This window comes from Zea mays, chromosome 5, assembly GCF_902167145.1.
Source record: "Zea mays cultivar B73 chromosome 5, Zm-B73-REFERENCE-NAM-5.0, whole genome shotgun sequence".
Taxonomy (NCBI): domain Eukaryota; kingdom Viridiplantae; phylum Streptophyta; class Magnoliopsida; order Poales; family Poaceae; genus Zea; species Zea mays.
Window position 1 is genome coordinate 67,086,295 of NC_050100.1, and position 20,707 is coordinate 67,107,001.

Genomic DNA, 20,707 nt, shown 5'->3' on the forward strand with positions numbered 1-20,707 from the left:
GATTAATCATCAACAATCGAACCTTCAATCATTTTATCTCGCATTTATTTGTTATACATTTAGGAGTAGTTCTAGTCTAGTTTTAATTTAGTCTTCCAATCCTCAATGTTCCGCTTCTCCTCGACTCTACGTCGATCAGAGGAGTCCAGGTCGGCCTGCCGAGCCTAGACAATATCTAGGATCTCTCCTCTCGATGGGGTCTCTCCCGAGAGCAAGATCCAGGCGCCGCCGGTGACCTTCGTCGCCCCTGCGCACGCGCGGATCATTCGTCCCAGGACGTGGACAGTCTGACACGTTAGATAGAGAACCCTAGCCATGCGCCAGGTCGTGGACCGTCCCCGTCTGCACAGAGAACACTGCCGTCGGTTTTTATTATAGTGATTGACGTTCGAAAAGATGTCAACAGCTGTGACACAATATAGAGTTTTTTTATACAACTGAGAGAGAGAGTGTGCGAGTGAGTTAAATGGCAACAAACAAAAACGAAAGCAAATTAAAAAAAAGGAAAAAAACTATGAGATGTCATCACCGGTCACGAGAAATATGACGGTAAATAAATATGGATGGTAGCAAGGACTAAAACGAAAAGTGGCAAAACCTTTGCTTCCGGACGGGTGTCGCCGAGTGCAGCCGCTTTTTAAAACCCCCACCGATGTCCTGAGATTGGAAAGAGGGAAGCCGCAGGCAGCATCTGCATCTCTCGCCCACCTCCGCTCCGCCTACTGCTGCTGGTGGTAGGGAGGCGGAGAAGGAGGCCCTTGCGCCCGCCCGCCGGCCGGATCAGAGCCGGTAAGACCACCTCCTGCACGCTCCTCCTCGCTGGTTGCTTTCCCAATCCACCGCCGGTATTCCCAGTCCGTGTGCTTCAGGACTGTCTGCTCCCGTCGCTGCCTAGATCTGCTGCTAGGATCTTTCGTGCATGGCGGCAGAACCCCCCCCCCCCCCCCCCCCCCCCCCCCCCCCCCCCCGTGTATACGAGTTTTCTCTAGGCTGGGAATAGCATGTTGGATTGGATTGCGCTAGTCCCAGCCTAGAGGTGCCGGCCGTACCCATCCTCTCCTTTGTCAGAAAAAAGGCCCAGTCATTTTTGGAATCACATTCTTTATATATATTTATTATTTATTTTTACAGCTGCCACATGGCTGTACTGTTTTTGTTGGGGTTTTACTACTACCTACCAGTGACTGCCAGCCTTTCAACTTCTTCTTGGGTTTGGGTGGGGGTTGCACAAAGAAACGCGAAAGGAGGAGCCATTTGCCGCTAAAAAAGTATCAGAAAGGGGTACTGCTTGTACCCCATCATCAGATTCTGTGCAAAAGGCCCAAGCTTTACTTTCCCTTTGTGCAGCTGTAGTAATCCTTGCACCCCACAAACTAAACATAAAAGTAGATCTGTTTAATGTCCATATATGTGTAAGCATAATGCATGATCACCACCGTTTGGGACCTAATACATGAATGCCACTGTTTCTCGTTGCCTGCGTAGCGATCCCTATCCAATCAAAGTGTCAACTGGTAGGATAATAGCCCAGTTTCATTTGGATTTTGAATTTACTTGCGGGCCATCATCGATTGGTTGCTGGATCTAATTGGCACGCACGTCACCCCCACCGGATGCATGCCACAGATCTGTGCATGTGCTCACCATGCTGAGGGAGGTCAGGATTGGTGCCTGCACGCATGGGGTTCCTACGCCCAGACCAAAAGGATCTGGTTGCTATCTTTCGCCCATACACGGATGCTCTTCTTCAGATCTGGTTAAGCGGGCAATGATTGCATTGCGGGGGCACCAGCACCAGAAACAAACTGTAGGAGGTTGCTGCGGTGGTCCCTGTGGGGTTCTACTGCTTTAGGATTATTTTCTGGGATCTGTTTTTTTTCCAGCCCGAGTATGCATGCCGTCGAGGTTCAGGTTCCTCCTCTCTTAGCAAAGTTTTATGAAGCTTCTTTTTGGCTTCTGGTTGCTGCCTGCACAACTTTATCAAGCTACCAAACGTACTAGTTGTACTGCTTCCTTTGGATTATAGAGGAGTTACTAAATAAACTGTGTTGGGTGTGCATATTCTCAAGGCTGTGGTCTTAGGAATTGCTTTCAGTTATGCAAGAGATACTTACTTGGCATACAACTACTGGCGCTCCGAATGCCCTGCCACCCCCCTGGCCTGATAGATTCTTTGATCTGGACCTTATATGGTTAGTTTATTCAGTGTTGCTGCACTGTCTCTCTACATGTTTCCTGAAACATCAGTAGATTGTGGAATAGCAGTGTGATGGTGTAGCTTTATGGTTACAGCTAACTCAGCTGTTGGTGAGATAGCTCCTTGCAGTTGCAGATAACAATGTGCTTCCTTCAGCTGTTTCTTCCATCTAGTGTACTTGTACAAGTTCTTCCATGATATGATAAATGTGTATTTTTTTGTTAACTTCACTGTTTATCTAACTCTGCTGTGTCATGCTTTTTCAATTGTGTTTTTTCAGTAGCAACCACCACCCATGGCGGACGTGCACGAACCTTTGGTGCGCCGTAAGAGGAAGAAGGTTTTGGTGGACTACTTGGTGAAGTTCCGATGGATCCTCGTGATCTTCGTGGTCCTTCCTATTTCAACTCTGATCTACTTCAACATCTTCCTGGGCGACATGTGGTCCGCCATGAAGTCGGAGAAGAAGCGCCAGAAGCAGCACGACGAGAACGTGCAGAAGGTCGTGAAGCGGCTCAAGCAGAGGAACCCGAAGAAGGACGGTCTTGTTTGCACGGCCAGGAAGCCCTGGATCGCTGTTGGCATGCGCAACGTGGACTACAAGCGTGCGAGGCATTTCGAGGTCGACCTTTCTTCCTTCAGGAACATCCTTGAGATCGACAAAGAGAGGATGGTTGCCAAGGTCGAGCCCCTTGTCAACATGGGTCAGATAACCAGAGCTACCTGCCCAATGAACCTTGCCCTTGCGGTCGTCGCCGAGCTCGACGACCTCACTGTTGGTGGGCTGATCAACGGTTACGGCATCGAGGGGAGCTCTCACCTCTATGGCCTTTTCTCCGACACGGTTGTCGCGATGGAGGTTGTTCTCGCAGATGGCCGGGTCGTCAGAGCCACCAAGGACAACGAGTACTCTGACCTTTTCTATGGCATTCCCTGGTCCCAGGGAACACTGGGGTTCCTTGTCTCTGCGGAGATCAAGCTGATCCCCATCAAGGAGTACATGAAGCTCACCTACACTCCAGTCAAGGGGGGTCTAAAGGAGATCGCGCAGGCCTACGCGGATTCTTTCGCGCCGAGGGACGGTGACCCGGCAAAGGTCCCTGACTTTGTTGAAGGGATGGTGTACACAGAGAGCGAGGGTGTCATGATGACGGGCGTGTACGCTTCCAAAGAAGAGGCGAAGAAGAAGGGCAACAAGATCAACTGCGTGGGGTGGTGGTTTAAGCCCTGGTTCTACCAGCACGCTCAGACGGCGCTGAAGAGGGGCGAGTTTGTGGAGTACATCCCGACGAGGGAGTACTACCACCGGCACACCCGGTGCCTGTACTGGGAGGGGAAGCTGATCCTGCCCTTCGGCGACCAGTTCTGGTTCAGGTTCCTGCTGGGCTGGCTGATGCCACCGAAGGTGTCCCTGCTGAAGGCGACCCAGGGCGAGGCTATCAGGAACTACTACCACGACAACCATGTGATCCAGGACATGCTGGTGCCGCTGTACAAGGTTGGGGATGCGCTGGAGTTCGTGCACCGCGAGATGGAGGTACAATGGCTGGCTGGTGCTGGTGCTGGTGCTGCTTGCTTTATGAGTAGTTGACTGGATATACTAATAATAATTGAAATTCTTTTGGTAGGTGTATCCTCTGTGGCTGTGCCCTCACCGGCTGTACAAGCTGCCGGTGAAGACGATGGTGTACCCGGAGCCTGGGTTCGAGCACCAGCACAGGCAGGGCGACACGAGCTACGCACAGATGTTCACGGACGTGGGCGTGTACTACGCCCCCGGGGCGGTGCTGAGGGGGGAGGAGTTCAACGGCGCGGAGGCTGTGCACAGGCTGGAGCAGTGGCTGATCGAGAACCACAGCTACCAGCCGCAGTACGCGGTGTCGGAGCTGAACGAGAAGGACTTCTGGCGCATGTTCGACGCGTCGCACTACGAGCACTGCCGCCAAAAGTACGGGGCGGTGGGCACGTTCATGAGCGTGTACTACAAGTCCAAGAAGGGGCGCAAGACGGAGAAGGAGGTGCAGGAGGCGGAGGCGGCCATACTGGAGCCGGCCTACGCGGACGAGGAGGCCTAAAAGCTCGTGGTCGTTTTGCTTAGCCCATTTTAATTAGAACTTGATGGATGTAGTGTGTGTCTGTCTCAAGTCATTTTAATTAGAACTCTTAAAGCTCGTGGTCGGTCGGTCAGTCAGTCAGTCATTGTCGTTGATGTCCAGCGTTGTGTTTTTTTTATATTCTCTAATGGAATCTCTCAGATTGATTCGGGACTTGCTATGGCTCTGCTCTTTGTTATGTTTTTTTTTTAAAGTTCTCCAGGCGCTGCTGCTGCGTCTTGCAAGGAGCCCGGAGCTGATGACTAGCAGCAGCAGCAGCTTGGAACGGTGGGAGGCAGCACCACCATGGCACCATGTGGCTGAGCTGGGCTGGCAGGCACAGTGAGAAAAAGAAAGACACCAGCCATCTACTCCCCAGTCCCCCCACAAGAGCAAAAGCAAAGAAAGATGCATGTGCATGTGCAGTGCAGCAACTCTGCCATGCTGTCATGTGGGACGGCACGGGCACCAGCTGCACTGCACTGCACCGCCCCACAGTTATATTGTTTACTGCTGCTGTGCCCACTCCTTGTATATTTGCATCACTGCCTGCTTCTGGAATCAGGAAAGGAGATCACCACTTCACTCAAGAAGGCACCCTCCCTTGCCACTCCTTTTCCTTGAGATGACGATGACGACGATGAAGAAGCAGCAGCAGCTCCTCCTCCTCCTTTCTCTCATGTTTCTCGTTGCTGTGACAGCAGCCGCTGTTGCTGCCGATCCACATCCACAGCAGGTGGTACTACGCCTACTCTCCTCTTCTCCTCGGCATCATCCAAACTGAATCAGATTGAAGAATCATCAGGTCATTAACATGTTCAGTGTGTGTCCAGCAGGTGCAGGTGCAGCAGCAGCAGCAAGCACAGATGAGGATTAACAGGGCCACCAGATCCCTTCTTCCTCAGCCGCCGCCGAAACTAGGTACTACTGAAAACTGTAGACAACAAGATACAAGATCTCATTTCATTGACGCCTGTTTCTCACGCAATACAGACTGCCCGTCCACCTGCTCCGTGCGCTGCGGCAACAACTGGAAGAACCAGATGTGCAACAAGATGTGCAACGTCTGCTGCAACAAGTGCAGCTGCGTGCCGCCGGGGACCGGCCAGGACACCCGCCACCTCTGCCCCTGCTACGACACCATGCTCAATCCACACACCGGCAAGCTTAAGTGCCCCTAGGCCTTCGCCACTCATGTTATGTACAATGTACTATCATCACTTCAATAAATAAATAAAAAAACTTCTGGTTCTGGATGCCTGTTTCTACTCATTCTGCCCATTCTCCTTCAGAACGTGAGATGCTACACTGCACTGCGGCTCTCCTGAACTCAGAATCGGATTTGCACATCTCAAACCACCACTCTGCCTGCATTACGAGAGGAGAGTTAAGGTACAAGAGTTTCCAGAACGCGTTGCATTGATTGATCTAGAGAACCAACTACTACGTGTTTAACAATGAACAATAAAACATTGAGCAGCCTACTGCCACTTAAAAACCACACTCACCGCAGCATTGACCCAGCAATCCACACATGCCCGCCCAGGACACAGAACAACAGTCCAAAACTTTCACCTGGTGCCAAAAAACACCTGCACCATCCACTAACCCCAGACACCTTTTGATTTTCTTCGACACTAATTGAGCTGGCATCTATGATCTATGTATCATGTGGTATGTCAGGTACTTTACCTTGGCATTGTAAGATTGCAGGCCTATGACTGGCAAAACAGCAGCTCCGTGTGCTGAGCTGCTCTCATGAATCCAGTGCCCAAGGGAAATGACATGACATGTCAAGAATGCGGCCTGAAATTTTCCATGCAACACAATACCTGAAATACGAGAGAGAGAGAGAGAGAGAGAGAGAGAGAGAGATCCGTTTTCAACACAAGTCACCCCACAAGGTCTTGCAGATTCAGATACAGGTACATGTTAAATGATAATATCACCCCCAAAAAAGGAGCACCAAGAGGCTGGATGGAGATCATGCAGGCTGGCCTCCAGATTCTTTGAGAACCTTGTTTCGAAGAAGAGCTTCTTTGCTGGCGTAGAAAAGGTGCTTGTGCCTCTTGTAGACAGGTACAGAAAATGTATGCCATGAATTCAACGCATCTTCTTCTTTGGTAGGTTCCAGTTCAACTGCCCCATTTGAGGACTCCTGTTTGCACACTTTATGTTTTGCCCGAATTCTTGTTAGATCTTCCTGTACACCATTCTCATGATTGGGTGAATTGCTCGAATGTCCTGCTTTAGATATCATCTTGTCATTTCTTTCTACTTTCTGTCACACTGCTGAACTATCTTTTTCCATTGTTCTTGTGCCTATTAGAACCCACTGTGAAAGTCCCTGGTTTTGAATGGTCATGTCTATTTTTTTGTCTTTGATGGTTAACCCAGCTTCAACATCGACGCTATAGTTCCCACTGTTGTCGTTGATCCTCATAGTAAAGACAAGATCTGTGGTTGCATAACTGGAGTTATAAACACAGTCACATGTTAACTTCTGGTAGCTATTGCTTTCTTCTCCCAAGCCATGCTCAGTGAAAGTGGATCCATCAAATTCCGAAGAATCAGGCGTATTTGATTCATCATTCAAATAAGGAGCACAACTGGAGCTTAATCTCCCTCCTGCGTCATTATAAGAACCAGCACATCCAGAACTATCCATCTCACCGGTCCCCAATGTAGCTAAATTCAATATAATACCACATTCCACATAGTCCTTGTTGTACTGATTATCATTTTAACCAACAAGCTAGCAGAGGATGTTGTCTCTGGCAACTTAGGGCCTGTTTGAAATCACCCATTTTTTTAAGAAACTGGTTTATAGAAACTGAGGTGGTTCTAAACATTATGCCTCAATTTATAGAAATTAGATTCACAGTTTATTAAAAACTAAGAAGCTAGCCTCTCCTAGCTAAAAAAAATAAAAACTAGTTTATTAAAAACTGAGTTGCTCTGACATTCAATATTTAAATAGGGCCCTACGTGTTAGATGGATTTGGCTCCAAAAAACTGATTCTTCTAAACCTTGGACTGATTTGCCTTTCCAATCAAACCGGTTCTTGGATAGCTTGTGCTCTTTGGCAATGGCCTCCATAGTGGGTGATAGACCGTCCACTCTTTTTTGGCATGACAGATGGCTCTTGGATTAGAGGATTGTAGACTTGGCCCCTCATGTTTTTAGTTTGGTTCCTAAAAGGCTGGTGAAGAGAAGGACAGTGGCTGATGCTCTACGTAGCTCTTCATGGATTGGGGATTTGAGGGGAGTGGTAACGTGGGAGGTCATTGCTGACTTCATTAATCCGACAGATGTTGTGGCTGATGTTGATCTTCAACCGGGAGTTCCAGATAAGCATTATTGGAGGTTCTATTCCAATGGTATCTATTCGGCCATATCTGCTTATGAGATAATGTTCTGCGGCTCTACCTCCCTGCCGGGCTTTGAAAGAGTGTGGAGCACCTGGGCGCCGCCTAAGTGTCAGTTTTTCCTCTGGTTGGTCTTACATAATAAATGTTGGACGACTGATCGGCTCGCTAAGAAGGGTCTTCCCCATCCTAGTACTTGCCCCCTATGTGACCAGGAAGGGGAGTCTATTCATCACTTGCTTGTTTCCTGTGTCCTCGCGAGGCAATTTTGGTTTCTTCTTCTCCAACGTGTCGGCCTGGCCGCCCTTTCCCCAGGGATGGAAGATATCAGTTTTGAAGCTTGGTGGAGTAGATCAGCTGAGGTTGTGCCTAAGGACCTCAGAGATGGCTTTAACTCCTTAGTGGTCCTCGGGGTTTGGAGTATCTGGAGACACCGCAATGATTGTGTTTTCAATGATGCTCAACCTTCTATAGCTAGATTGCTTACCTCAGTCGGTGATGAGTTCAATATGTGGTGTTTTGCGGGAGCCAAAGGCTTGACTCGTCTTTCAGATCTAGCTTTTGTGTTCAACCTGGCTAGAAGGCAGTTTTTACCTCTTGTTGTTGTGTGTGCGTGTGTGGGTGGTGTGTTAGGTCTTTGTATATATTGTTTTCTTCTTTTCTTCTTCTAATTAAATGATATGTAGCTCTCATGCGTGTTCGAGAAAAAAAAAGTGAGTTGCTTCCAAACACGACCTTACCAACCAGTAAGGTCTTGTTCGATTATTTCTGATCCATGTGGATTGGAGTGTATTGGGCGCGGTGTCGAGCCAAATTTTGACTTGCTATGGATTTAAATTGACTCAATTCCACTCAATCCACATAGATTGGTCGGCCTCCACAGGAAAAGCACCATAAGTACTCTCTTCAAAAGTGGTTTCTGATACCAAATTCAGCATCGTTCACTTGCACTGTTTTCTTCTCTTTCTATAACTCTTTTCTGTCATCATTGTGCAAAATACCAGAATCAGATCTCATATTCAGAGCAGTAGCAACAGGCCCAGAGGACTTCTTTGCAACTACATGGCAGGGAGGAATCACTGTGATGGGTTACAAACGTTTTCCCTTTGCTGATAGTGTCTCAAGTTGCTTCCTCCGTGTGTGTTTCCATTGGAAACTGACTTACAGGAATCAACCTAATCATGCATGTTCCTTTCATTAGGCTGGCCTAAGCAACATGGTATTCTTGGCTCTCTTCTGCAGATAATAACTCAACACACTTTGTAATACTGTTGACCAGGTGTCGCTTCCACACAAAAGCACATTAAACAGAGTTTTTTGCTATTATAGTATTTGTTTTAACAGGCTTCTCTATTATGGTATTCTTAACTCCATCTTCTCCCTAATAGTATTTAGAATTGATCCCATACGTCTAAATAGTATTCTGGCCTTTTTCTTATTTATTTTAATTGTACTTCTTATTCTCTCTCCTCAACTGACCATATTACCCCTGTCTAATCTCCATACGTGTACAGGGAATTCCCTAAACCGAACCATGAGTCACACGGACAATAGACATTATCAGGTTCATTGGAACACTACTGAGTATAGCGAAAAGGCAAACTTATAACAGCAGTGAGGAGAAAGGTGAAGACTGCGATGGAATTCCTTGCACATGTATAGAATTAGACAGGGTAATTTGGTCAGCTTAGGAGAGAAAGAATAAGAAATACAATTAAAAAAATTAAGAAACCGTCATAATACTATTTAGACGGATGGAATCCGTTCTAAATACTATTACGGGACGTTTGGATCCCTTCATTTTAGAGGAATTGGAATTCACTCAATAAAATAACTTATTTAGTTTGGAATTTGACATTCCACCACTTTCCAAAGTTCAGATATAAAGCTACCTCAAATTCATGGGATGGAGGATGGGAAATGATTTTATGCATTAGTAGAATTTGTTTCTACTCTGTAACTTACATGACACTCTTGGTCTCACTCCTCTATAGTAAAAATGTAGCACATAAATATCTCCAACATCTGCTAATAATAGTATACACATATATTTTGCATAAAATCGAATTAGTTTAATTGATATATGCCTATTACAATTATTAGAATGAAATTCAATTCCAACGATTCAAACAAGGCGTTAGAGAGAAGATAGAGTTGAGAATATCATAATAGAGAAGCTTGTTAAAACAAATACTATAATAGCAAAAATCTCCATTAAACAGATGAAATTCAAGATGTTTGGGTACGCTGGGTGGTGACATTGTACAGTGAAAATGCTTCATAATGAAAAATGATGGTAGACTAATTGACAAGTATAATAAGGCAACAAACAAGAGATCCGGAAAGGATTTTGTGACACTAGATCGATTGGACCTTTATTATAAAAAAAACAGTACAACTGCAACCAAGTGCAAGAAACTTTTTAATGAATCAAGATTTAATCTCCAAAATTGTCAAACAAGGGCAGCAAGCTTTGAGGCAGGTTTGATTGTGTGGATGAGTGTACTATATAGAATAACAAGTTTTATAATTGAGGTATATATAGTTAGATATTCTAGTTGCTTGAGGATCATTCGAACATTATTAGATATTCAATAACAAGTTTTATAATTGAGGTATATATAATTATTCCTTAATATTTCATTGATTACGAACACTTTAAAATATACCATGTCAGCTAAACTACTAGAATCAACCTAGGAGGCTATCAAGGTGTTTTCAATAGTTTAAGGAAAAGAATAATTTGTTTTATATGTAATAGTAACTCTAATAGTCATGTAAATTTTAGCTCTGTAGATTACAGATTTACAGAGTTGCTAAATAACTTTGGAGTAAAAATTATAAGTTCTCCAAATAACTTTCTAAATATAGGTTGTAGTTTTGTTTTAAATCTATCCACGTTAAAAATAATTCACAAATGTTAACCATCATCTTCGTTAACCACAAATGCAACCATTTTTTCGTTTAAGGAGTTGGTAAATGATTGTCAAGTGCAGAGAGAAAATAACGTTAAAGTAGAAGTAGCTAAATTTAAAAAGTTTATTTAGAGTGTTGTTGGAGAAATTATTAATTTGGGAAATCTTTAAGAAAAGCTGTGTAGTGAGTCAATTAGGGGAGTTAAATCGACTTTTTCCTAAACCCGCCCGGTGTTTTGTAGGGCGGGCCCCAGCCGCCTCCCCTCTCGTTTTCTCTGACCCTTTCCTTCCCTTCCCTTGTTTTGATGGCGCCACCGCGAGCCGCCGCCGGCGTGTCAATTCCTGCTGATCCTGCCGCCGACAGTCCAGAGGCAGAGTCGGAGAGCAAGCTGCGGCAAGGTGCAGCAGACGCGCGGTGGCTCGAAACCCTCTCCGAGCCGGAGCTCGTAAGGAAACCCCACGCGCCATCGCTCTTCTGAATCTCTGATGGCAGCAGCTCCGGTCCCGATCAACCTGCTACAGTAGATCGCGAGTAACCAGATGGTTATACTTGTTTGTTCAGGATGTGCTGGTGAGCCTGAGGGAAGTGGCCGTCACGCGGGCTTCCGATGCCGGCCATCCTGGCCTCGCCGACACCGTCTTCCATCTCCGCGCGCTGCGGGCTCTCGGTAGATCTTACTGTGTTTATTGTTGTATAGATGTTCCCTTATAAATTCATTTGCCGTTCTCTCCTGCTATTGCAGCAAGGCGCCAAGAGAGATTGAGATTGTTTTGCGATGCTGCAAATGCAAGAGAGAGCCTTTTAAAAACATACAGCTGTGAATTTTGCGTTGCTGACCAAATACTTATGCATGCTGTGCAGGGGTTGTGTTGCTGGAAGAGTTGAAAGAGCGGCTCAGGCAAAGCTCAGCTGATGCAAACGTGTTGGACAGGAGTGCGTTGCTAGATGATCCTGAGGCCAGCCAAGATCATCAGATGCCAGCGCCGAATGGTATCCACAAGAAAAGGAAGAATCAGACGCAGGATGGGTAAGCATGCATAATGCTGCTGCTTGTATTCTGTGTTGTTCAATTTCGGCAGCTTTTTGTTCAATTTCTAGTGGAGTAAAAAACTTCTCATCAGTACGAGTCAAAGAATCAGATGACCAAATGCTGCTGCTTGTATTCACAAGATCACCAGTACATGCATAATGCTCGTATTCTTTGATTAGATAATAAACTAAACTAAACCGTCGCCTGAACAGTTGAGTTCAGCTGGTGTTGAGATCCAAAGTCTGGCATTCAAATGCAGGTGGGATGGAGACGGTGCCCAAAGTCCAAAGAGACGAAAAACGACCTGAAAACTCTGAGGACGACTTTACGAGGCCGGTGGTTGATATTGCAGCTGATCCATCACTGGAGAAGCCAGCCTCCTCTTCTTTGCCATCCAGTCGTCTCATCATGTACTGTAGCGTCAGCCCGCCGTAGCATGACACCGGTTTGATGAATAGGTTTAGCTTCATCGATTGATGATACGGCATGCCAACCTTGATCCTGTTCTGATGTGCAGTTGGTTCAAATTGGAATTTTTACACTTTACGATACTACGCCTCACTAAAACATGCGTACGGAGGAGTATATATGGTTCACTCTTTTTTTTACACATGTTGCCAATCACAGCCACACACTTTCTTCTTTTTTTATAGTTAATTTCAGACAGGTACAGTTTGTATCCAAATAAAGCATCTGGTTCCGACATGCTAACAGTCGACTCTCTAAACCTGCAATCTGCATGCAACATGATTCGCTAGTTAAACTAAACCACGACAAATAAAAAAGAACAAAGTACAAAACCTGGATGCGCAGCTTCAAACAATGACATATATACAATATAGTTGATCACAGTACAACTTGCACCAACACTGGAAAAATAAAGATAGATAAAAAGGGATGCATTTCATCTATGAGTTATACGATGATGATTTACATAATTTAGCTCCCTAGAGAGCAATTTGGCTATATTATGTCAACTAAAACAAAGCTAATACATTCACAAAGAACCAGATCTACACGAGGTGGTTTCCAGCAGCTAACAATGTCCTTGCCATGTCAACATCTGTCAAATCTACCTGTAGCTGATCTCTTATTCAGTTCTCCGTGTATGTCTTCAGACCTAGTAGAACTGGGCCCGTGCCAAAGAAATACCCTAAAATACAATGTCCAAGGTGCCGCCATAAACGGAGCATTGAACATATCCTTTTTAAGAGAGTGGGACAAAATCGATTGCGACTGCAACAAACCTTCAGGCTCACGCTCAACGACGTGGGTACAAATCCCAACCTGACTCTGGCTCTTTTCGCTTCAGCACCAACCCAGAAGTACCATCCTGTGATACATTCCTCATGCGTTCATCCACAAACATTGTCTGACCCTGGTAGGACATGGGCCAGTAGCTCCCTGCTTCCCTACGTGCGCCTTCAGATGACACTCCATAACTGAAATCCACGCTAGGATGGAAGTAACTCAGTTCATTAGATGAGGGCTGTGTTGCTCTGGTGTTGAAAGATGGATGAGAAATGCCGAGGCTTAGACCTGACAGCGGTGGTATGACTGGTGCACCTTTTGCATCCACCAAGTATGGACTGCCCCCTGGGGCAAAGAACGCTGGGGTAAAAGGCATGGCAGGTTGAGATGGATAACTGAGAACACTATAATCAGGAGTATGTGCAAAAGATTGAGTGGGTCTTGCAAAAACTCTTGATTCAGCACTTGGTCCCAGAAAGTTATGCTGGTATTGCTGTCCATCATCTCTCTGTCCTACAACTATCCTCTTACCCATAATTGTGACGGCAGAATGGTCCGACATATCCCTTGGCCTTGAAGGAGTCTTGACAGAAGACCCGTCCATTCCTCGCACAGAAACATCAGCGATCGACATGTTGTCATTCAAGTCAAAGTTTCTGGCTGCAGGTTGCTTTGAAGATGAGAAAGAAGGCTGACTCCAGTTGCCATTAAATTGTTGGTGATTCCACAATGACGGCACATTGCTTGCAGTGATAGCATCTTCCTCATCACCACATGAGAAATTAAGGTCAAGTTTCAGTCCTCCGCTCACATCAACTGCTTTGGAAGCAACCTCGGAAGGTAGTTCAGAAGAAGCTGGCAGGATTGCTGTCGAAAGTGGTTCACCAGAAGTAGCACTGCCGTTGTCAGCTACATTTAAATCAAATAATATGTTGCTTGTTTTATGTGAAGAAGCTGAAAGTGACTTCTCTGCATCAGGAGTCCTCCGAGGTGGAGCTGGTCGAAAGGCGCTGGTTGCAGCAGAGCCTTTCCACCCAAGTCCACCTTCAAAGTGGAGCCGAGCTGGAAACACAGATGAGCCTCTTGATGCAGCCACAGCTATAGGCATTGACAAATTGACAGAATTACTAAGGATCGACTTCGGATTAAAGTCAGTTTCCTCGGCACACTGATTTTCATTAAGGTCTAAGTTCCCCAGATCGACACTGTGTGTATGTTTTCTACTCAACGGACCGCTGCCATCTGTGATGCCTGATCCATCCTCCTTATGAGATGAGGAGCTTCCTGACTTAGCCTCTGTACTGGAAGATTTATTATCATTCAGTTCACTGGCAATGGCTACAGGCTGCCGTGGTCCTTCCAGGTCAGGACTGTCAGCATTCCTGGAATTAGTATCAGGAGAACTACAAAAGGGTTCTCTGTAGTCAATGACTTCCCGCTCCACCTCAATAGCTACCAGACGTGCAACTTCTAGTGCATCTGTATCATCAAAGTCTGCCATTCGTGTTGATTTCTCCCCTTCCAATGCAGTGGATTTTGTGTCTGCTGCCTTGGAGGAGCCCCCAAAGCTCGACATGCATCTTTGCAATATATAATCACCGCTCATGTCCATATCATCTGTACTAGATGATGATGTAGGTTCATCTTCTTTGCTTGTACTTTCCTCGGACAAATCTTGCAAATCACGGGTTACAACTGCAAGATGGTTCAAAGTTTCAGTTGTATCCTTCTCCAAATGTGATCTACCAGCTGCAAATGGCTGAGACTCCTTGATACTTGAGCTAACTGAAATAATACTATCCTCCAGACCCATTTTACTACCAGGAAACAACTTTCCAGGTTTATTATGGTCTACAGACATGGCCACTGGAGTTGATTCCACTGGAGCATCTTGTCCAGTACCACTTTTTGCATTAGTAGAGTTTGACCGGAGTATGCCATTAATGGGCAGTTCAGCATCATTGGAAGAAATTTCATTGGGGGTGGACTGCCCATCTTCTAAACCCACATGACCTGCAGATGTAGGAGACCTGACCAAGTTGTTCACATCCCCTAATGTTGCATTTCCGTTTGATGGATTTGGTGAAGTTAGCCCTGCTGGTTGCTCTGTTGCATCTGCATTATCATTAGTCAGAGAAGGGTCGGACAAAGGTGCATCTGAGTGAGTTGTCACCTCAGGTTTTGATTCTTCATCAGGCTCTCCTTCGTCCACTACACACTTTCTCTTAGTTTCTGTCTTGTGGCCGGCATCTGGAGACTTAAGCTGGTCAGTGTGGCTTGACTCCTCTGTATGAAAATGCTCTCCATTTGTACCATGTTTTGGTACACCGCCCCACTTGTGACAGAGTGCTCTTGCCTTTTGGTTGATCACGGCAATTCTGTGAGCCAGCAGGTGACCAACAGTAGGCATAACCCCACAGGAGACTGATTGCTCATTGCTGATCGGAAGACAGTCCAATGCAGTCAATATCGCAACTATGAGATCCTCAGCAGCTGGATTGCTGACGTCCCCACCACAATTTTGAGCATCCTGAAGCCAATGGTTGAGAATGGAAACACCATTTAGCTGAACAAAATGCTGAAGACACTCTTCGTTTTTGGTGGATGCTAGTGTGTTGGCAGCCGTGGAGCACTGCCTTATCACGTCAAATGTGTTGATGTCCACGGAGTTTTCCAGCTTGCGCATCTCAGATATGAGCTCTGTGATCCTTGCAACCGTTGATATCCCTTCCTTCATCTCAGTAAGAGTGAAGAAATCCTCAAGCATGGTGTGTTGGGCAAAAATTTTTTTGGCACCACTCTGCTACTTCACTCTCGGACCAAACCTTATTGTCCTTCCTTGGGTCCCAAGCTGACCAAAACTCATGGATTCAGTTTGCCAAAACTTCCTGGAAGGAGCAAAGAAACTGAGTGAGTAGTAGGTAATAGTAGCAGCAGAGCGAGCTGTGAGAGAAGAATAATATGTCTGTAATGACATGGATATTGGATAGCAATGGTGGGCAAATACTTAAGCGTATTCTACAGAGCAGGTAACAACAAAAAAAAACTGGAGCAGGACAGGATGGTAAGAGGTTCTAATACCTGTGGTGCCCTGGCAGAGTGATATCATGGCCTTCAACAGTGATGACCGACTCCCCAGCGTTGAGATTTCCCTGCGCAACAGAAAGTAGCAGCACACACTGAGCAATGTCGTGCAGTGTTTTTTAGGGCAAATAAGACTCAGGCTTTGGTCGCTTGCTAATTTTGGGAGCAAATACATACAGTATTGCATCTGTGACCGGTGACCCTATATAAGTTTTGCGTATAAATGAAATGAGATTGAGACGGCGAAATGGAATTGAACGAAATGCACGGAGGGAAGAAAGAAGGGTAGATGCAAACATGTGATTTGTGCGGCACCGAAAAAAGAGAGAGGGGCGTTTCGTTTGGATGTTTTTTTAAAAGAAAAAATATACATGGCGGTACATCTAGGGAATGGAAAATTGAATGAATCAAGAACGTGCGTGAGGCATGGGGATTGAGATAGAACCGGGGGCGGCGAGGCGAGGAGGGCATGATAAAGCTAGGTTAAGTTAGGTTAGGGTTTCTTACCAACTATAGACGAGGGAGGAAGAAGCGAATCGAAGGATCCCGGCCGAATTGGGGGCGGGCGGCGGGTGCGGATTCCACGGAGGAAGAGGAACTCAGCAGAGGAAGAGGAGGCCGAAAGGGAGGCTGGATCTGGAGGGGAGGGGAGGGAGGCGTGTTGGGTTGGGTGCTCCGCTTCCGCGCGGGGACGAGAAAGCGAGCGAGTTGGGGGAAGAAGGGAAGACGGCACGGCACAGGACAAGCTGAGTGGAGGTGTGCCTGCTGACGAGGTCACCCGTCGGCCCGTTCCTCCCCCCGTCCAACAAAAACCATGGGCCAAGGCCCAAGTAACTAAGCTCTACATTACTGGTTGACGGAACGAGACCAAAGTATAGCTATTGTAACTGGTACAATAACAGTGCTTACGAGGCTATGCGCAACGCTGCCTCCTTGGCAGCCCCCTCCTCTTGCATGCGGCCTGTAGGAGGCGCTCTACGGCCGCAGCGGTGCCTCCTACGGCGCCCCCTACGCGCCGGCCCCCTTCTCTCTCCCCCAGATATAGCGTGTCACTGTTCATCCCCGAACACTGTGTTGTGGATCCACGAGTAATTGTTAGTAGATAAAAAATTGATAGTTGATATAGAAAATGATATTTTATAGTGGTAGTGAGATATAGGGGGAGTATTTAGGGGGAATCGTTGCGGGAGATGAAAAAATAGGGGGGGGGGAATAGGGAGAAAAAGTGATATAGGGGGGAAATTTAAAGGTAACGGTTGCGTATAGCCTGATGATACTAGATAAATGCCCGTGTGTTGCTATGGAGTGAAAATACTTAAAAATGTTGATAGAAAAGGCATATAGATAACTCTATTTCATCATATAATTGATACAAAAGTAGCAGTTAATTTGCCAATGACATGTGATGCTAAGCATCACCCCTCTAGGAGATGTCCAAATCTCAGAATTGCTTCGTCTGAAATACCAGAAGGTATAGACTGGATTATAGGCTTTTAGAACATAACTATTGTATTTGTGTATGTTCACTAACTCAATGCTCCCAATTAGAATAAACCGAAGTAGCACCAAAGGTGCAAAGAGCCATCTAATTTTGTCCTATAGTGTTGCATCTAGAATAAGCCAATTAATATGAACATTGCGACAATTACAACCGCATCTGTCATAAATGGAAGATATTACACCAATCAATATAGGTAAAGTAAGTTATATTCCTAATCAGATCATGGAAAATAGTACACCAGATTCAACAATGAAAACAATATAACCATATAGATAAGGGAAAAATACATGTATCTCAAGTTCTGATTTTGAACCTTATTCCACTTGCTATAGAAGAACTGCATACAACATAAACAATTATTCTGAACAATAAGGATTTGTTACGCGCGATATGCCGACGACTTACTACTGGGAATCGTGGGTGCCGTATTTTTTCTCATAGAAATACAAAAACATATCACCCACTTCCTACAATTCGGCCTGAACCTTTGGGTAGGCTCCGCAGGATCAACAACCATAGTTGCACGGAGTACGGTAGAATTCCCCGGTACGGTCATTCGGGAAGTCCCCCTCGAGGACGACTCCCATACAATTCTTGCGAGAGCTGGAGAAGCGTCTACGGGTAAAGCACCGTATCCATATAACTGCCTGCCACCTACGCTCCGCCATCCATTCCAAGTTAAGGGACCTAGGTTATAGTATCCCTATCAAAACGTACTCTTCTTTCATCCTCCTTACCAGAACGCTTTTCCTGGTTCAGAAGAATAAGATACTGAAATTGTGTTGTGGCTTACATATGGAAAATGCCTTCGTCTTGAAGCTACCAATGCACACCACGGTGAAATCATTGTCAATTAATTGTTAGATTCCCCATATCACCCATAGCCACCCAAATCTTTTTTTTGCCTCAAACTCTGCTGCCCTATCACTCAGATTGCAGGAGTAATGATCCTCTCTCCAGGCAGTGAGGGGGTTGGCTGCCTCGGCGACTTCGATGACGACGGTGGTGGTGCCAGGCAGCTCGAGCGGCCACGCGTCAAGCGTGATCTTGACAGCGTCGAAGATGTCGAGATCGTGCAGCCGCACAGTAGAGACACTGGCGGCGCGGAGCAGCTAGGCGACCTCTGCCTCGATGAGATCGTCCTACGTCCTGGTGTTTCCCTTGATGATCACGTCATGGACGCGGATGCCCACGGGGTCCGATGACAGCCACCGTTGCACGGACTACATCCGCTCTCGCTCTGTCGCCGAGAGAAATGTTTTCACTGCTGCTGCAATTAATCAGGTAGTTTGCACTTAATTCAATGGCAACGGTTTGAGCTCTAGTAAAGGTAGGAGAAGAATGTTCTATCAAAACAATAAAAATACAAATCAACATAGGCTCTATATAACTTGAATAAAAAGGTAAAATGATCAGATATTCTTAGGGAAATGCTGGTGACACATACAAATATCTAGAAACAAGTTAGATGCAAACAAATTAATAACTTTATAAGCATAGGTCCAGTGGAAATTTAGTGAATATTATAGGGCATTTGAAAAGAAATAAATGAACAAATGTGAAAGAAAGGGACTCTGAGGCACAGAAAAAATGAATTAAGAGTGAATTCGCTAGCACATTAATTGTTCATGGAAAAGGTTATAACAGTAGTCCATGAACTAAAATCATAATGACACTGTGAACACTTAGGGATGAGAAAAATGTCATCCACACAGTAAATTAAGTGAGGACAAATAAATCGTGCAAGTAACGGGTTAACAATTAATAATACTGGTACCCGATAACAAATACATATCATATCATTAGTAAACATAATAATGGCCACAGACAGACATCGCAGAAGCTTCTTTAAGAATGAAGTTAACGATCTAGAAGGCTAAAGCCTAAAAGGGAGTAAGGGACCCAAACAGCAGCATGCTCTGCAATTCTCACAATCGCAGCAGCATAATAATCTAAACTTAGAAGACCTACCAATGCAACAACTTTACAATTGATCAATAACGCAGAGACATGCAAGTCATAACAATTAGAGAAAAAACAAATGATTTTGTATTATTGAAACCTTTTAACCCAGCTGTAACATCCCAAAATTTCAACCCGAGGTTTGGAACCCTAATCTAACCCCCCTATTTATCTCCCCCTAATCTCCCCCATAGGTCTTCTTATCATATGCATACACTTTGATTGATTAAAAGCACCTCACATAGATTATATTTTTAGCACCTAAGATTATCTAGTTAATTAATTGTTCAAGAAGAAAGGAGATAAAAGAAATAGAAATAGAAAATGAAAATAAGAAATAAAAAAAGAGAGAAACCTTCCCCCTGGCTGGGCCAATTTCTGGCCCATACCCGTGGCCTCTCTCTCCCCCCGCGCGCGAGCTCCCTCTTCTCTCGGCCCACCTCCGGCCTGCTCCCTCGCGCCCGCCAGCCCGCTCCACGTGCGCGCCTCTCTCGCTGTCGCCCGACCCCACCCGCCAGCTCTCTCTCACCTTCCCTCTTTTGCGCCCGCGCACCGCTCACAAGCCGGCCCCGTCGGTCAGCCACCCTATCTTCCTCGCCGCGCACGGCTCCAGCGCGGTCACCTCCGACCACCGTCCTCTCCTCCTCCCTCGCCTGCACTCGCCGCACAGGGAAGTTCGGCACCGCTTCATCCTCGCTTGTTGTGGTCGCATCCTTGCACGACACCGCCCCACCGAGCAGTCCCGTTGCCGCCGCTGTGCACCATTTACTCCGTCGCTGTGCACCTCACCGGCGTCCACCTAACACCGCTGCTCCCCTCCCCTCAGGCGCCTATAAAAGGGCCGCCACGAGCTCCTCCATGACCTGCACCGGCCTCGGCCACTCTTCTCCCCCTTCCCGAGCTCCACCGCACCAGCTCCGTCGCCCTTCCTCCGCTCTGGTAAGCTCCTCCTCTTCCCCCCCCTCTTCTTTGGTTGTTCAGCGAGAAATTCACTAGGCTCAATAGCTTCGCCACATCACCGCGGACTCGGAACACCGCTCCCCTGCCCCCGATCACCACCCAAACCTCACCAGCGACGACTCCCGCCGCGGAGCTCCGCCACCTCACCGCGGTTAGCTCCCTCCCAGTCTCACCTGGCAAAATTGGACCCACCCTTAAGCTTGCCAGCCCCTCCTCGTGCTTTGGCACCTGCCCGATACCTAGGAACCGGGTCACCGGCGGCAAGTCACCGTTGAACCCGCCGGCGACCGGGTTTTCCCCGTGGATCGGCCGGTTCGCCCCTGTCCCGTCGACTACTGACGCCG

At 46.4% G+C, this 20,707-nt stretch overlaps 4 protein-coding genes across 6 annotated transcripts; 3 read left to right on the plus strand and 1 right to left on the minus strand.

Moving 5' to 3' along the window:
• Positions 1–678: 678 nt before the first annotated feature.
• LOC542549 (nana plant2) lies at positions 679–4,463 on the plus strand. The gene is given in 3 exon segments (NM_001112090.1): positions 679–789; positions 2,478–3,734; positions 3,826–4,463. Coding segments are annotated over 2 exon segments (1,689 nt in total). The 5' UTR covers positions 679–789; positions 2,478–2,492; the 3' UTR covers positions 4,273–4,463.
• Positions 4,464–4,684: 221 nt separating this feature from the next.
• Positions 4,685–5,559, plus strand: LOC103626488 (gibberellin-regulated protein 12-like). 2 transcript variants are annotated; one of them, XM_008646904.2, is made up of 3 exons: positions 4,685–5,026; positions 5,127–5,211; positions 5,284–5,546. In XM_008646904.2, exons 1-3 carry the CDS (start codon positions 4,703–4,705, stop codon positions 5,469–5,471), a joined length of 597 nt encoding a protein of 198 aa, XP_008645126.1. In that variant the 5' UTR covers positions 4,685–4,702; the 3' UTR covers positions 5,472–5,546. The 2 variants fall into 2 exon arrangements, with proteins under 2 accessions (XP_008645126.1, NP_001318042.1); NM_001331113.1 differs by having other exon boundaries at positions 4,822–5,026; positions 5,124–5,211; positions 5,284–5,559.
• A 5,216-nt stretch (positions 5,560–10,775) lies between these two features.
• On the plus strand, positions 10,776–12,316 carry LOC103626489 (uncharacterized). 2 transcript variants are annotated; one of them, XM_008646906.4, is made up of 4 exons: positions 10,776–11,020; positions 11,137–11,242; positions 11,437–11,602; positions 11,818–12,316. In XM_008646906.4, the coding sequence occupies exons 1-4, from the start codon at positions 10,880–10,882 to the stop codon at positions 11,819–11,821; spliced, it is 417 nt and encodes a 138-aa protein (XP_008645128.1). In that variant the 5' UTR covers positions 10,776–10,879; the 3' UTR covers positions 11,822–12,316. The 2 variants fall into 2 exon arrangements, with proteins under 2 accessions (XP_008645128.1, XP_008645127.1); XM_008646905.4 differs by having other exon boundaries at positions 11,865–12,308.
• A 91-nt stretch (positions 12,317–12,407) lies between these two features.
• On the minus strand, positions 12,408–16,783 carry LOC103626490 (uncharacterized). The gene is made up of 3 exons (XM_008646907.3): positions 16,448–16,783; positions 15,938–16,008; positions 12,408–15,744 (listed from the first exon to the last, which is right to left on the minus strand). Exon 3 carries the CDS (start codon positions 15,621–15,623, stop codon positions 12,867–12,869), a length of 2,757 nt encoding a protein of 918 aa, XP_008645129.1. The 5' UTR covers positions 15,624–15,744; positions 15,938–16,008; positions 16,448–16,783; the 3' UTR covers positions 12,408–12,866.
• Positions 16,784–20,707: the final 3,924 nt, after the last annotated feature.

Coding starts and splice junctions, on each gene's coding strand:
- LOC103626488 (XM_008646904.2), top strand. CDS start 4,703: ATGTGCATGTGCAGTGCAGCAACTCTGCCATGCTGTCATGTGGGACGG. Junction 5,027..5,126: donor CCGATCCACATCCACAGCAG/GTGGTACTACGC, acceptor TGTGTCCAGCAG/GTGCAGGTGCAGCAGCAGCA. Junction 5,212..5,283: donor TCAGCCGCCGCCGAAACTAG/GTACTACTGAAA, acceptor CACGCAATACAG/ACTGCCCGTCCACCTGCTCC.
- LOC103626489 (XM_008646905.4), top strand. CDS start 10,880: ATGGCGCCACCGCGAGCCGCCGCCGGCGTGTCAATTCCTGCTGATCCT. Junction 11,021..11,136: donor CCCTCTCCGAGCCGGAGCTC/GTAAGGAAACCC, acceptor TTGTTTGTTCAG/GATGTGCTGGTGAGCCTGAG. Junction 11,603..11,864: donor AAGAATCAGACGCAGGATGG/GTAAGCATGCAT, acceptor ATTCAAATGCAG/GTGGGATGGAGACGGTGCCC.
- LOC103626490 (XM_008646907.3), bottom strand. CDS start 15,623: ATGCTTGAGGATTTCTTCACTCTTACTGAGATGAAGGAAGGGATATCA.